The sequence below is a fragment of the Cynoglossus semilaevis genome, chromosome 6, assembly GCF_000523025.1.
Source record: "Cynoglossus semilaevis isolate Cse_v1.0 chromosome 6, Cse_v1.0, whole genome shotgun sequence".
Taxonomy (NCBI): Eukaryota; Metazoa; Chordata; class Actinopteri; order Pleuronectiformes; family Cynoglossidae; genus Cynoglossus; species Cynoglossus semilaevis.
In genome coordinates this window covers 7,281,940-7,297,677 of record NC_024312.1, presented here as the reverse complement: position 1 = coordinate 7,297,677, position 15,738 = coordinate 7,281,940, and the positions used below count along the sequence as shown (strand labels likewise).

Genomic DNA, 15,738 nt, shown 5'->3' with positions numbered 1-15,738 from the left:
GCGTATCCCGGCAGGGTTCACCCTTAAACCCAAACTCAACAAAAAAAAAAAAAAAAGAAAAAAAAAAAGACAGAACTGCAATAAATCAAATGAAATGTAAAATCTCTGGTGGTACATTACTCGTGTGCTGTTTTGTTGGTGAGATACGGGTCATTAGATCAGGGCGTAGTCTGTTACTGTCGTGGTAAGGTTTTACCACCGGTTCGTTGATCTAGAACTTTCACAAAGTACAAAGAAAAGACAAAGATCGTTGCTCGAGTTCACCTGTGCACAGGGAGGGTCCAGCGGAGAGTCAGGGGGGTGACTGCTGAATCCTGCTCTCTCCCCAAACTCAGGCTCTTTTATTCTCTCAAACATCCAGGTGGTACATGTCAAGTGGTACAGACTTCATTTGTTCTACGCACACACATACATTTTGACAACAACATCTACTCCCTTGGTTTCTCATCCTGTTCTTATCGCACCTAGGTGCTGTTGTTGTGACCCTATGCTCTAACCATGAACCTAGCCGTTGTCAAATTGTGATCTACTAGTTTCTGATCCCTATCTCACCAAGTACTCCTCTTGTAACAACAAACCTTGGTGCACCTCAACCTTGCAGCTCCTTTTCTTACAGCTGCATATTTTCAGTTTTAGCTTTAAGCAGCATTTTATGTTTAAGCTGGTTATATGTTTTAGCACATCTCTTATGATTATTTATTCTATTATAAAACATGATTATATATGTTGCATACTTCTATAAACTATGAACACATGAATATATTTTATCCACATTACATAACACATCAAAGAGGAGAAAGACTCCCTCTAGTGACACACACTACATCTGGAAAAGCCATAAAACGAAATGTGGCTGCTGCTGACTTTCTCCTCAGAAGATTTGTACACTCCTTTAAACCAAATTTTTTCTTTCTTTCGTTGTCTATTTTTTGTATCTTCCTTTCCTTCTTTCTGTCTTGTTTATTTGAGATATTAGATGTGGTGATTCAAAATATATAAACTTAAACAGTCAGGACTGGATCCACCTTTTAGGGACACATGTAGGATGTATTCCAAGTTCAGTAAGGCTCCTGTACGACGTTGATTCCACAGGGAATGACTACAGGAGCCCCACATATACTGCGTCACATGTCATCTGTATCTCTTCAGGCAGTAGGAATCCAACAGTACAGGGCAATGGATCCCAGATGTTTTTCGGTCTTACATAAGAACTCATACTAAACTCATTTTCTCTGCTTTAGGAGAAAGACATGCAAGGACTGCACGCACACGTGACCTTTATGCAACACCATCAGCAAAAAGAAAAAAGTAGGCTAACAAATAATGATTACAAATCATTTTCTTTATCAAACAACCTGGAATCAACACTAATGAATCAACCTGGTCACCAACGCTGGTTGACACTGAAATATATTGACATATTTTCAGAGCAATAAATAAATAAATAAATAACTCACTTGTAACATTTAATTTGTTTCCAACTGTATATAAACAGAAATGGTCCGTCACTGGGTTCCTGATGCTTCCACATGGGGCAACATGCGTCTTATGAAAAGAGGCATTGTGTTGTTCAGTACAGAGTAAGTGATTCAAACGACAGATTGCCTGCAGCTGAGAGCCATTCTGAAGTGACAGAGAACATTTTGTCGTTCAACTTTTAATCTTGTCTTAGGTCCTGGCTTCACCGAAAAAGAATCAGAGCAAAAATACTACACATTGTGCTGAGCAGTACTTAATGTTAAGTATGCAGTATCCAATCATCTATGGCAGTATTTTGCGTCATCACTGAGCCCGTAGCTTTCTTCCCTGCCCTGCAGGTGGTGCCAGAAACATATTTGCCAGCCCTTTCCTTCTACTTAAATGGGAAAGAACATTACTGTTGTAAAAAAAATGCGTATAATTACACACACTCTTTGTTCCGTAGAGTTTTTCACTTTGTGACACCTTATTTAGGGTGTGACACCACCCTAAATAAGCAGCATTTTTCAGGATAAATCGACAAAACATTCAAAACCTACATATTGGTTTTAAATTATGAATATCAAATGTTTTCCACACAGAAAAAGTTTTTGAAATTTTTGACATGGAGAAGTCACAAAAGACCTTGTGGTTTTAGAGTTGAAGGATAGGTGTGGTATTAAACTAATTAGCAGTTAGAGACATGTTTACATTGGGCTAAATCTAGAAGAGTTAAACCCAAAGTATTTTTTCAGGAGATATGACTTGAAGTATGGACCTGTTTTTGGCACAGAGTTGAACAAGTACACAAACATATTTGTTACTCCGGCTTGTGTGTGTGTCTTTCCAGTGGTTCTCCTGACCTCGGCGAGGAGTTAGTGACCCCTCCTTCCTTGTAAGGCCTGGTGTCTGGCCTGTAATTCTCCATGGCTCAGACATCTGTGAGCATTTCTCGTTGACCACAGGAGGAAAATAGAAAGTTGGAAGCTGGAAGCTGTGATTTGGGTGTGTATAAATAAAGAAGCAAGCAATGTGATGGCAGTGCACAGGGTAGAAGGCAGGAGGAGCCAGATGCCCCAGGTCGTCAGAGACAGGGAGCAGGAGCAGGGGGACGAGTCAGGCCATCGAGAGCCTCACTGTATCATCTCAAGATCAGAACAGATCGAGAGCCTCACTGTATCATCTCAAGATCTCAAGCTTCTATTTAGCTCAGGCTTAGTCACTGTATGGAACAGTAAATACAGTTTGACAGACATGAGCCGAGTTGATTCATTCTCTACTGTTGAATCCACTTTGATTTAACTTTTGTAACACGTCCTTCTTACACTAGAACTATAGAAAAAAAACTATTCAACCCTAGACACGGCTGGAACCATGTTATCAATTCACATTGAACAAATATCAGTTTAACAAAAGTTATTGTCTCTTTTTTAAGTGTACCATAGCAATTTCCCAGCATACATTTCCATTTTTAAATCTTCAGGCTATTTTAGAAGTTTTTAGTTAAAAGTGACTGTTATAGTTTTCTTGGCAAATTGTTTTATTTAACTTTGGGCTAAGGGTAGTCTTCCAGCTCAGCTCTATTTTCCAACTAATTTATATAGGTATATATTTTATATATACATACATAACATATACATAACATACATATGGCTATGTTTCACAATTCTTATTATCTTGTTATTTTAAAATACATTCTACTACGATTTTAAGTTTTTATAGCTGTTTCTTAGCTCTTCCTGTCCCTTTTTTAAATTTAATGTGTCATTCATAACTTTATTTATACATCTTTTTAACATTGCTCATCGATGCATTTGTTAAGTTTTATCTAAGTTATAGCAGAATCAAATGAAAACTCATGGGAAGTGTGGAAAAAGATGAACTAAGTGTATAGCCGAGCCCACGGTCACTGTGAAGGTTGAGTTCACCTTTTACCTTTAACTTAATGAATCTACCTAAAAAATCCAACAGGAGTTCTGTTGGTCTGTTCTGTAAAAACCTCACACTCTATACATTAAACTTTCATTAAAAGGCTGCATCTTGAGAATTCAAGGCTGATTTTTGACAGTGATGCCACCCAGCCCTGCTGAAGGCCTTCATGTTCCTGCGACCTCCTCTGTAGTGGTCTGCCAGGGCGGTCCTGCTCTACAAATGAAGGCCACGCTCTGTTTCCCAAAATGGCATGTTCTGTGTATAACAGGGCACAGCAGCAGGCACACAGCTGGGATGAAAGGAACCATACCCAGTCCATTCCCCTCAGACACCACCCAAAAATCAAACCTATGAAGCTCAAAATGATAACCTTAAATCTGGGTGTAGGTGCTGCAGCAGAACCGCAAATGCCAGTTAAACATGTCTCTGCGTTCGCAGTGACGAGCTAAACAGTGATGACTTTGGGCTGTGTCGGAAAATGTAGTTAACGACATACAATGCTTAATGAAAATGAAAATAACATTTACTTTTGCATCATTATTAAAATACTGAGTAAACAGTATCTGTTTATTTAGACTCCCTCTCACATCACACAAGAAGACGTTGTAAGATCTAAATACTAAGTCCAAAAAAATACTGATAAAATTACAAGTGTACTAACATTTAATAGATGAAGTTAACAGTAAAAAAAAACTTAAAGTTAAGAGAAAAAAAGTTAAGGACTAACAATCATTTAACAGTAAAAAAAAACTTAAAGTTAAATGAAAGTGTCCTTTGTAAAGTGGCTTCTGATCGTCATGATAGTCAGACTGTGGCTCCATGGTTCCCTCTCTTCTCTCCCCTGTCTTTGGTGACTAGAGACAGCGCCCATAAAAATTTCAGAGAATCTTAAATATAATAAATAGCATTTTTGTAATCTCTCAGGCTGGGATCAGGCATTTCTTTCTTTCTTTAACTTTCTCATTATCACTAAGGAACCCTCAAAAATCACATATAACTGCCCAGGCTGGCCGGTTTAGGCTGAAAATTATTATGTTTGGGTTTATCATTCTAAACAAATACAACAAACAGCTTTTTGTTGATATAAAATTTGATGTGTATCATCAATATTGGTGTTTCGTTGGGAACATCTTAAAAATTTTCCCAAACCCAAACCTTTTTCTACCAATTATGATTATTTTACTGCCGAGGATGTTTGAGAATACACGTAACAGATTCTGAATATCATGTAGACTTTTAACTTATCTTATAAATCCAATCCATTCCTCTCCTCTCCCACCCCCTGTTTGAAAGTATTGACTTGATTTTGGCACAGATACATCGGCGTCTACCAGCTGAAAAGTTTGAGGAAGTTCTGAAAGCCGTCCTCTCCCAGGAAGTCAAAAGAACCCTTAGATGAACCCAGGTGGACGAGCAGGAGGACAAGAAGGACGACCGCCAGGAGTGGAACCAGCATGTTCCAGCCGGCTGCCAGGATGTTGTACCACTTTGCCTTGTCAGAACACTCCTGTGCCAGCTGCAGGTTCCCTTGGGTCTTCTGGTCCCTGGCCTTATCAAACACAGACACACCAACAGGGGTTAAAATATCAGCATTGTCAAAACACATCAGGACGTGCAGTACATGTTTGTATACGGGTTTGCCACGCAATGAATGTCTAGCTTTCATTCAGTCAGTAGTGGCTCCAGCTTTGATCTGATGCTGGATCTTAAACTGTCCTACTTAGGTAAAATATCCCTTACATCAGGCAGATACCTGTAAACACCTGTAAACACAGACAAAGGCTGTCTTATGATTTTTGTTTGCAACTCTTCCCTGTAATTCCCATATTTTCCACATGCAGTCCAGACTTCTGTCTGCGCACAGTTAGGGAGATATAAAATCCTTCTACGTACATCTGTTTATTTTGGAACGGACCAGGCTAGATCTTTTGGTGGCACTCTCTAATTTCCCATGAGTACTTGCTTATTAGGAAGATGCCAATTACACCATTTTTAACTCTCAAGACACGGAGCTCGTCGGTGTCTTTAATTTGAGCCAGTACGTGCCCTGTGCTTCAGAGCTGTGTACGTAGACAGAAATACATTTTTAAAATGACCAAAACAAAGGGTTTATATAAAGTCTGGTGGTATATTAGACACATTTAAGCTACCCCTGTGCTTTGAGTTACAAAGTTATTGTTTTGTTATTCTTTCCTATTTTTGCAGAGTTCCATTCCTGTGGTTAAGGGCACAGAAACATTTTTCCTTTTAGCACCCTCTGAACAGCCACTGTACAAGTTTACAACAAGACCTGGCACTTACATGAAGCAATTGTTATATGTTCTCTTCGAATGACATCACTCTATACGTACAACGTTCTACTTCTCAACATGCCGATCTTTTGTCATGTCTGGGCACAAAGTCCTATTCGTTCTAGATGGAATTGCTAAATTTAACCTGAAGATCAAGTTTATTTTGTATTAAAAAAAACCTCCAAACTATTTAACAGTTTGCACCAAACTTGTCGACGTAGAGACTTTGACTAAGACTTTCTGTATTTGTCATTCAGATTAACATCATGGCAAATCGAATTTAGTTAAAGTGCTGCTTTTATATAAACAAACATGTCCCTGTTGGTGATTAATAATTCAATTAAGATTATGTTAGCCTGTAGTCAGAGACAACATAATTTTACTAACCTCCCATCGTACAGAAACAAATTTATGTGATAACACTGAAAGGCCTGGTCCTTGTGTTAGTTTTCTTTAAAGTACCTCACAACATCATTAACTGGATATATAAATTATACAATTATTCAACATAAAAAACAAATAGTAAACAACACAACAGCAAACAACATTAAAGGTTAAAAAAACACACACACACAGACACCAACCTTAATAGAGTAGATGAGAGCCATGAATCCCAGGCAGCAGAAGTTAACGTACAAGGTGTTGCACAGTGACCAGATCAGATAGTCCCGCGGAGGATTTTTGCCAACGTTGCCCATGTTCACCACGGTGGATCCCCCAGGTTTACGGGCAGATTTGCAATTGGTGAGTGGGGTACAGTCGGACGGGAAATTGTACGAATGGTTATCCATGGCTGTGATCGATCAAGCGTTCCCTGATGGGTTTCAAAAGTAGTTTCCCTTCTTGAGACAAGTGTACTGTCCCTCGATGGAAGTTAGTGCCCCCCAATGTGTATGAGGCTTATAAAGGCCTATGAAAGAGGGAGGTGGCTGGGAGAGGACGCATGGGCAGGGTCCTTTAATATACAGAAGGTCTGTCATTATGTGGTGAGGCCTGAGAGAGAAAGAGAGACAGGGTGAGAGAGAGAGGGAGAGAGGGAGAAAGACAGACAAAAATAGAGATGGAGGGAGACAAAAAAAAGTGACAGCAATAGATGTTCAGGAGCGGCACAGTTTCTTCAACATTCTTAGAGATGCTTGTGCTCATGGACCTTAGACATGGATATACATTTTAAACATATCATGTTATTTTAATTTAATCTAAAATTCCACTCAAGGGTCACTCACGAATAATGACTTAATATGACAAAGTCACTTGTTAAGCAAGAACAATGGCTTTCACAGCTGATGAACTGATGAACATGGACTTAATTTACAGTTTAAGAGTTTAACTAGAATATGATACAGCTTAAGGAATATCACTCTGTTACTGCTACACAACCTATTAAATGTTACTAACAAGCAGCGTGGATTTATAAGTCTTAACTCCTTGTATGTTTAGCTTCTCTTTTAAACAAACCTGATATCGCGTTCACTTCCGGTCTACGTCCTTGTTTACAATTAATAAACACACTTGCTAAACGTATTTAACAAAAATGTCTGCATTTCTGTCAGCTCGTGTAGTTTTAAGCAGTATGACCTTCGGGTTTGGACTATGAATCCCCGTCTTCTTCTGAGTGATCACGTGCGGACGTTGTGTTCCTGTCACGGGTTCGATGCTTAAACTTTGTAGGTGGCGGTTATGTTTTGTTTGCCAAGGGTAAATGTGTGTTTTTTTAAAAAAAACTAGTCAAAATAGATGAAAAGATGCTAGCAGAGGATGGTTTCGATCCATCGACCTCTGGGTTATGGGCCCAGCCCGCTTCCGCTGCGCCACTCTGCTCTACGTTCTTAAAGGAGTGGCTTACAACTATATAGATACAACAGGACACGTGTTCTATGACGTAAAGATTTCATTTTTTCCCTGCGATACCATATTAACTTTTTCGTACATTTGGTATATTGTTGAAGCTAATAACTAAACAGGCAAAGAGGTGCGGGGTTACAAGGTCTTGATGCGGGTTTTACAGGAAAAACTGCAAGATTATAACTCGATACGAGTGCCTTCATTGGTTTATAATAACATCAACTAGTTTAACGGGTTTCATTGCCAATGGACCCGTTTAGTATGACATTATTATTAATGCAGTGAAGTTTTTAGTTTCTTGTTACATGTTTCTTCACAGTTTACTGCTGGAAAAAGGGACGAGAAAGTACTGAACTAAAGTTACTATAAAACTAGCAGTGGCCTTATTTACCAATTATGATGCAGTAAAAAGTTATCTTTTAAAACTAGAGAGAGAGAGAGATAGCACATCTAGTGTTATTTTCATGACTACAGCTCCATCCATTGCTTATATACTATCTATAGTTATTATGCCTTGTTCCTGAATAATTCTGATCAAATAGGGTCAACACAGGTCGATACCATAATGAACACACTAAAATGACCAATAGAACATGACAGAGAGATGTTGATACCATTTAATGAATTAATGCAAGTAAAAGCATTATTATTCAGATTTAACAGGGTTTAAAAAACATTTTATAGTCTGTATTATTACAATTTAACCACAGTCATTTATAGTGTAAATGGTATTCACAATACATCCGTCTTTAATTCTTTTGAATGCTGTTGGATATATTCCAGCTCATGTAAAGGAATTTAGTACTTTGAACTGAACAAATATTTGAGGGACAATTATCAAAGAAGGCATGCTCATTTAAAAAAGGTTTAGGATGAGAAGCTCACAGTCGGTTGACTGGATGATACATGATCATATGTATCATGTCATGTTAGCACAGGCACTGTGCTGGCATAACATCTAAAGCCAGAGAGATAAAAAAGATAAACAAGGTGTACATTGTAGATAATGTACCATAAAATGAAGGCACAGAAAAGTAGTTGTTGTGAGAACACACCCATATGAATATCCTCATGTCTTTAGAACAAGTCATGCTGTTATCATCAATAGAATATATATAAGTTTTTCTTTATCATCCATCTAAAATTTAATTCAAACAAGGATAAAGAATATAGCATATTGATTTACCAAAAGCACCCAGGAAATCTAACAAAACCCAGACATCAAAACAACTTTGAAATTAAACAACCAAAGTAAGCATCCTATTATTTTCAGTAGCAAATGTCATCTTTATAGTGAAGTAAATAATACACAAAAAGCAATTACTGGAAACGACCACCTCTACTTCACAGTGGTTACGATGCATTCAGGTCAGGTCACCAATTAAAAGGAAATATTTGGCTGATATGAGGCACAGTCGTGGTGTCTGTTAAAGCAATAATTACACACCATTTGAATTTAGTATCCATCCCCAAATACCTTTTCTGATTTTACAATAAACTGAGCCTTTAAACTGACAACAAAAGATCAACATATGAATCTTGTTGGTCTCAATAAACTGAGCCTTTAAACTGACAACAGAAGATCAACATATGAATCTTGTTGGTTAATCTTATCACTGGCTGTAGCAGTTGGTAACTATGTTAGTGCATATAATGTCATTGCAATTAGCCATATTTGAGATTTAGGGCTTCACATCTTGGAGATTTCGGCGGCTGCAGGACGGCTGTAGACACGAACGGAGTTCTGCAGAGGACAGAGAATGAATAAATGAACAGTGAACAATGACATAAACACTGGTGACAAAAAAAGCAGAGCAATGAATCAACTATCTAAGAGCTGAAATGTTCTGTTTTGCCTTGGAGTGAAATAATGTTCAGCTGGATGAAGTCTGTCTTTACCTTCTGACTCTCAGCATTGTACTTGTTGAGAAGGGTCTGGACCCTGTTCCCATAATCTGGATCGACGGCCTTTAAGTTCTCAACCTGCCGAGGCACAAAACAAGAAAACATCAAAGTAAATGAAAACGCAAATCTCAAATATACTAAAAAAAGGGTTTAACTGAAATACATTTTCACCCAGGTGTCTTTGTTTATTGACACAAAAGCATCCGGATGAGTTAATATCCGAAAAGATGACGTGTGCTCACCATGCGTTTCTGGATGAAGAGCTGGGCATCCTTCAGAGCCCCGGCCATATTCTCACACAGCCTGCGCCGTTCTTCCTCACTCAGCACCTTGGTGTAGAAGTTACGAACCTGCAAACACCAAAAGAAAAAAAAGATTTACCTCGGAAACCTATTTATTGTGCATTTAATGCAGAAATAGTAAAAAAAAAAAAGGAAAAGAAAGATGTTATGTAACCTCTGCTCCCACATAAACAAAGCTCCCAGTGCCAAGCCAAGGTACTGTTATGATTCAAAATATTTTTCAGCCTGCCCATAGTTCTCGGGACCTTCAGTGTTTCTTTTTTCTTTCTTTCAGATTTTCCATTTGAATACAATAGAAATGTTACTGCTGTTGTCATGTGATCATCATGTTTGCCCGACTAGGGGTCAGACCAACACTTGACTCACATAAAAACTGTTGAAATTAAAACTAAAAACAAATACTTATAGCGTTCTTCTAAGCTGCTACATATTTGGTTGTTCAGTTGAACAGCAGACTCTCCTTCTCTGCCTGTCTCTCTATCTAAAAAGAAATAATGTAAATAAAAAAATACCTGTGTGACATTATCGTCATCATTGCTGTTGTAACGAGTCACATCTTGAGAAACCCTGAACTTGGTCTCCACGAATTGAGGCTGACAGTCTGGAGCACTGAAGCTATTAGGGTAGTAGTTTGGAGCACCACCTACAGGCCAGACAGAGTCAAAGCAGTGAGAGTCCACATAATCCATCACAAACTGAGGTGTTAAAAACCTACTAAGTTTATTTACATGTAAAAACACAGTTCAGGCCTCAAGACAACACACAGTACAGTAGGGCTTCAGGATACGAGCTAACTGAAATACGAGTTTTCCAAGGTACGAGTAAGCAACTATTGCAAGATTTTCCTCGTGATATGAGTAAATCGAGTTACGAGTGGTCAACTGAGCTCCATTTTTCCACTCTACACCCTCTATCTTTCTAAAATCTAAATCGACACTCTCTCGGTCACTGTCTCTCGCTGGGTTATTTTAACCATTTTTTAACAAAAGGTTTTCTTAATTATTACTATTTTATATTATCAGTATTTGTTTATATCTATATTTTTGATGTTAAGATTGGGTTGTGGAACGGATTAAACTCATATCTTGAAGCCCCACTGTATATCCATCATAGAAACATTTCTGATCATATGTCAAAATCTGTACAAAAAAAAATTGTTTACCCTGATTGTCAAACATGCACATTGGTCCATCACGTTGGTAATTAGCCACACGAGCCCTGTAAGGACAGTTGACGGGGATCTGCAGGTAGTTTGCTCCCAGTCGGTGACGATGGGTATCTGGGTAGGCGAACAGACGACCCTGGACAAAGACATGTAAAGTCAAACAAGCAGTTCCCACAAAAGGCTGGTTTATGGTCTGCTAAAGCAGATATTAATCCAGTAGGCAGCATACATTATAGTCTGCTGTTTGTATTAACCATGTCATTTTTCAGTGGTGCTGTAGCATTTTAACTAGTGCGGCCGGTGCCCTCTTGTGGCCACAGGTCGTATGTGTTTTTTTATTTACATTACAAACGGCTTTGGAACACAAGTGGCAGAACCACTTTAACCGTTTTGTGAAATTATATTTTAATTTTATTGGTGCTTATTAAATAAGTGTATAAACAAATAAAAGCTTTGAGAAAATTCTCTGTTCAAACAAGGTCAATGTATTACCATATAAACAATGTCTCAACTATGTTTATTCATTTTCTTTTCTTTCTGAGGATAAGTTGTTGTTACCTGCAGCATCTTGTCAGGACTCGGCTCAATGCCTCTTGGCATGTTGCTGGGGTCAAAGGCCATCTGCTCCACCTCTGCAAAATAGTTGGATGGGTTCCTGTTGAGAACTATTTTGCCCACAGGAATCAGAGGGTAGTCTTTATGAGGCCAAACCTTAATGGAAATACAAGAATTAATTCCAATTTTAAAATGAGTCAGACAGCTAGTTAAAACTCAACCGTTATTTAAATTTATATTTGCTCATAAAAGAATTCAACACGCAACTCTGTGACAAAAACGATCTGATGACAGTGTGACCAATATACATATATTTGTTTTTACCTTGGTCAGATCAAAGGGGTTGAACTGGAACCTCTCAGCTTGCTCAAAGGTCATGACCTGGATGTAAAAGGTCCAGGATGGGAAGTTGCCATTGGAAATGGCATTGAACAGGTCTGAAATGGAATAGTCTGGATTTGTGGATGCCAATTTCTCTGCCTCCTTCACTGAGAGATTCTTGATTCCTTGATCAGTCTAAAGATACAACATGAAATTGAGCAAAACCAAATCCCAAGAGAACATCTTAACGAAATGATGTGCTGAATGTGAGGAGTCACCCAACCTTGAAATGAAACTTGCAGTAGACGCAATCTCCGTTAGCATTGACCAATTTAAAGGTGTGTGAGCCGTAGCCGTTCATGTGACGGTGGCCATCAGGTATACCTCGGTCACTGAACAGGAAGGACACCTGCACAGGAAGTACAAGGTGAAAAAAACAAAACAAACACTTTCTACAGTCTTCAAGAAATGACTCTGAGTCAGCAACAGCTATTACCTGGTGCAAGCTCTCAGGCCTCAGACTCATGAAGTCCCAGACCATGTCAGGGTCTTTCATGTGGGTTTGAGGGTTTCGTTTCTGGCTGTGGATGAAGGACGGGAACTGCGTGGAGAAACCAGAGCACATAGGTAACATAAGTTTCACACACATGTTGTGTTTATATGAATGTCCGGTATAACACAATTGCAGTTAGAAAGACTTCAGCTGAAAGACAAGTGGAACAGTTTAGGAACATTCACCAGCATGGCGTCTCTGATGAAGAAAATCGGGGTGTTGTTGCCAGTAAGATCCCAGTTTCCTTCCTCGGTGTAGAACTTGACAGCAAAGCCTCTGGGATCCCGCACAGTGTCAGCTGATCCCGACTCTCCAGCTGTGGAAAACAAAATTGAAACTTGATAAACCTGATAATCCTATAATGCAGGAGCTGTGAACTGTGACAGAGAACAACTCAACATTTGTCATACATCTGTGGTTAATCTTACCCACGGTGGAGAAGCGGATGGCGATTGGTGTAGTCTTGCCAATATGCTCAAACAGTTTTGCCTTGCAGTAGCGAGTGATGTCATGAGTCACCTCAAAGTAACCAAAAGCTCCTGAATGAAGGAAAAAAAAAAGTTAATGAAAGTATAGTACTATTATGTTTCTGACCTGGATGAATCTGCTCATAAACATGTGACACAAACAAAACCAAGACTTGTTTTCTTGTGGTCTACTTTGGTGAATATACTGTAATATCATTAATACTGCATATTATGTTACAAAAACACTGCGAAGAAAGTATAAGGTACTGCTCTAATTACAGAAAGAAAGGTAAAATATTACAGCAGCATATGGCCACGTGGTATGAGACTTATTGACTCAGAGGGTCACAGGTTCTGTTAGAATTACCACAGAGGTGACACAGAGTTAGCCGTACTGCTCACTCACCTGCTCCTTTAGCATGCACCACTCTCTCTGGGATCCTTTCCCTGTCAAAGTGGGCCATCTCGTCCGTGAAGATCACATCTTGGACCAGCAGGGGTCCCCTCGGCCCCGCGGTCTGCAGATTCAACTTGTCTCCGATGGGATGGCCACCTCCTGTTGTCAAGGTGTCTGGTCTCTAATGTTGAAAACATTGAGGAAAAAAAACAAGATATTTACACAGCTGTCCAAGCATTTAAAGAAGGCATAATTTTAGAACACTGACAGGGTTTTCACTGTTTTTCCTCTGATACTTTAAGCCAAAACAGGCAGAAAATATTTAATAAAATCTGTGTATAAGCCAAAACCCAGCGCAATTTCAATGTTTTGGTTGTTGTAGGTTTGCAGCTCCACAGACTAGCAATGCTCACTGCTATTACCAGCTGCAGCAACACCCAGCTGTCCATTTAAGAGTGGATGAATTTTATTTGTTATAACTGTCATTAACTCATTATTAAGGATTAATGTATTATGTTTTCTTTTATATTTACTATTTCCCAGTGTGGGGTTCATAACGTTCAATGTAACCTAGCATAAAGATGCCATTTGATTAAATTTATGTTTTGTGCATTTAATTGTTTTGGTATTTTCTTGAATTACAAATGTTTCTGTACTTATTTCGGATCAACTGCATTACATTCTTCAACTGTACTGACAGGACTTGCATCATGACTGGCGTTAACGCCTATAGATGCTGTACACACCTGCAAAAAATACATTAAAAAGACTAAACAAACAAACGAGCATTTACTTAAAGTCTCCACGTTGGTTGAGTTAAACGTAACGTACGTTACACTTTTCTGGAGACTCCCCTTTTAATCTGCTGGTTATATAACGAACAGGGTTAAAGTTCAGCTGCAGAGCATATGACCTATTTTTTTATATCTCTGTTGGACTGTAACAAGCGATGCATACAGACCATAAATCTTCATAGTTTTGTTTGTTTGTTTGTTTGTTATTTCAGTGTATAATCTCGGCGACCAACTGTCAAGTTGTGGGTGCAGAGAAACAAACAAACTAGCATCAGCTTTAGCTTAACCCACAACAACCCACGTCTGCACGATTGCGCAGAAAAAGATTCTGCAGCGACCACATCATAAATACAAACCATAGCTCCTCTGCTCTCCTTCCAGATCTTCATTTGGTCGGTGGCTTTATCTCTGCTGTCAGCCATCTCAACGAATTGATAGAACTCAACAAAAACAGACCAAAAACGATGCAAAACGAAGACCGTAACCGATGATCGCTTTGTCCCGATTTGACTTTTCTTAGGGTGTCTCCGCCTCTTCGTACTCGCCCTCTGCTCTGATTGGCCAGAAAACGGAAACTGACCTACTTTTAAGAAGGAGCACTCAGAAACTATCAGCTTTTTTAATTTTACGATTATTAGTTAAATTATCTGAAATGTTAATTATTTTTTATTATTCTGTTTCCTGTTGTTCTTAAACAATCAAGCATCGTTGAAGTGAAGCCAGGAAGTAAACCGGAAGTTGCAGTGAACACTCAGCGTACGACCACAGCGAAGGCAAAATACGCACGAATGTCAATAACAGTAATAGGTACACATTAGTAGATACAGGTGAATTTGTACTTTATATACTCACCGTTCCCTTGGAGTTAAATAGTAATTTATTAAATAGTTTTTGAAACTGGGTTTGTTTATGTTTACTTGCAACAAAAAAAGTTTGTTCTTAAGAACCGAAAATTATTTATTGCTTTTTATGCACCATGAAAATTAGTTTTGCTGTGAAGAGATATATTTTTTACTACTCTCAAAACACTTTGTATAATCCCTGAAATATAATATTTATACATTTTACATAAATATATAATACAATATATTTATATAATATTTTATATTATACTGTGAAAGCCAAAAAAAGAAACAGAAGAAGAAGAGAGAGAGAGATAAATTGAAGTGGCTGATTTATTTCCTCTTTGCAGATCAGGGTTACAGTAAAGAGCCAGGCTGCCGTGGTTGAACTGCTTTTATTTCCAACAGCATTCACACAATATAATGTGATCTTGAGGCACATTTACATCAAGTGCTAAATAACTGCATGCATGGTTGAATGTCGGCTACAGCATTGTGGAGTCAAATGCTGATTGTAAATGAAGATATTGCTTCATTGTTTGGCACAGTAGGAAATATGGTCTGTTACATGAGCATACTGTAGGTGTGAAGATTTTTGGACTGGTGTTCAAGGTGAGGAATACGGTCTGAAGGTGACCAAAAAATGTGGAATATACTCTGCTGAAAAAACAACAACGACAACAACAGTGTATAAGGCGGGTCGTATTTTTAGAGTGATTTTTTTTAACAGTATTTCAACTGATGAACCACATTCAAAAGTTACAACAGAACAGCACTACGGCACAATGTTGTCTTAAAGAATGTCTGAAACATTATCACATTATCTATATTATATCAAATAAATAATCAAAAATATTTAAAATATTTAAATAAGTAAATAAGTCATCTTTACAGCAATATTTTAATAAACC

At 38.3% G+C, this 15,738-nt stretch overlaps 2 protein-coding genes across 3 annotated transcripts; both read right to left on the bottom strand.

Moving 5' to 3' along the window:
• Positions 1 to 4,129: 4,129 nt before the first annotated feature.
• ifitm5 (interferon induced transmembrane protein 5) lies at positions 4,130 to 7,540 on the bottom strand. 2 transcript variants are annotated; one of them, XM_025056572.1, is made up of 3 exons: positions 7,140 to 7,540; positions 6,266 to 6,674; positions 4,130 to 4,939 (listed from the first exon to the last, which is right to left on the bottom strand). In XM_025056572.1, exons 2-3 carry the CDS (start codon positions 6,470 to 6,472, stop codon positions 4,718 to 4,720), a joined length of 429 nt encoding a protein of 142 aa, XP_024912340.1. In that variant the 5' UTR covers positions 6,473 to 6,674; positions 7,140 to 7,540; the 3' UTR covers positions 4,130 to 4,717. The 2 variants fall into 2 exon arrangements, with proteins under 2 accessions (XP_024912340.1, XP_008309913.1); XM_008311691.3 differs by having other exon boundaries at positions 7,260 to 7,540.
• A 588-nt stretch (positions 7,541 to 8,128) lies between these two features.
• cat (catalase) lies at positions 8,129 to 14,502 on the bottom strand. The gene is made up of 14 exons (XM_008311690.3): positions 14,342 to 14,502; positions 13,201 to 13,372; positions 12,756 to 12,866; positions 12,513 to 12,643; positions 12,271 to 12,375; positions 12,058 to 12,183; positions 11,778 to 11,969; positions 11,457 to 11,609; positions 10,896 to 11,034; positions 10,246 to 10,376; positions 9,674 to 9,781; positions 9,426 to 9,509; positions 9,140 to 9,270; positions 8,129 to 9,077 (listed from the first exon to the last, which is right to left on the bottom strand). Exons 1-13 carry the CDS (start codon positions 14,405 to 14,407, stop codon positions 9,217 to 9,219), a joined length of 1,572 nt encoding a protein of 523 aa, XP_008309912.1. The 5' UTR covers positions 14,408 to 14,502; the 3' UTR covers positions 8,129 to 9,077; positions 9,140 to 9,216.
• Between the last annotated feature and the right edge of the window lie 1,236 nt (positions 14,503 to 15,738).

Bases quoted from the DNA above. Each gene is read 5' to 3' on its own strand.
- ifitm5 (XM_025056572.1), bottom strand. From the start codon at position 6,472: ATGGATAACCATTCGTACAATTTCCCGTCCGACTGTACCCCACTCACC. The intron at 4,940-6,265 runs GTTGGTGTCTGT...GTGTTTGATAAG, and splicing joins CTCTCATCTACTCTATTAAG to GCCAGGGACCAGAAGACCCA.
- cat (XM_008311690.3), bottom strand. From the start codon at position 14,407: ATGGCTGACAGCAGAGATAAAGCCACCGACCAAATGAAGATCTGGAAG. The intron at 12,644-12,755 runs GTAAGATTAACC...TGTTTTCCACAG, and splicing joins CATCCGCTTCTCCACCGTGG to CTGGAGAGTCGGGATCAGCT. The intron at 12,184-12,270 runs GTAATAGCTGTT...CTTCCTGTGCAG, and splicing joins GGCCTGAGAGCTTGCACCAG to GTGTCCTTCCTGTTCAGTGA.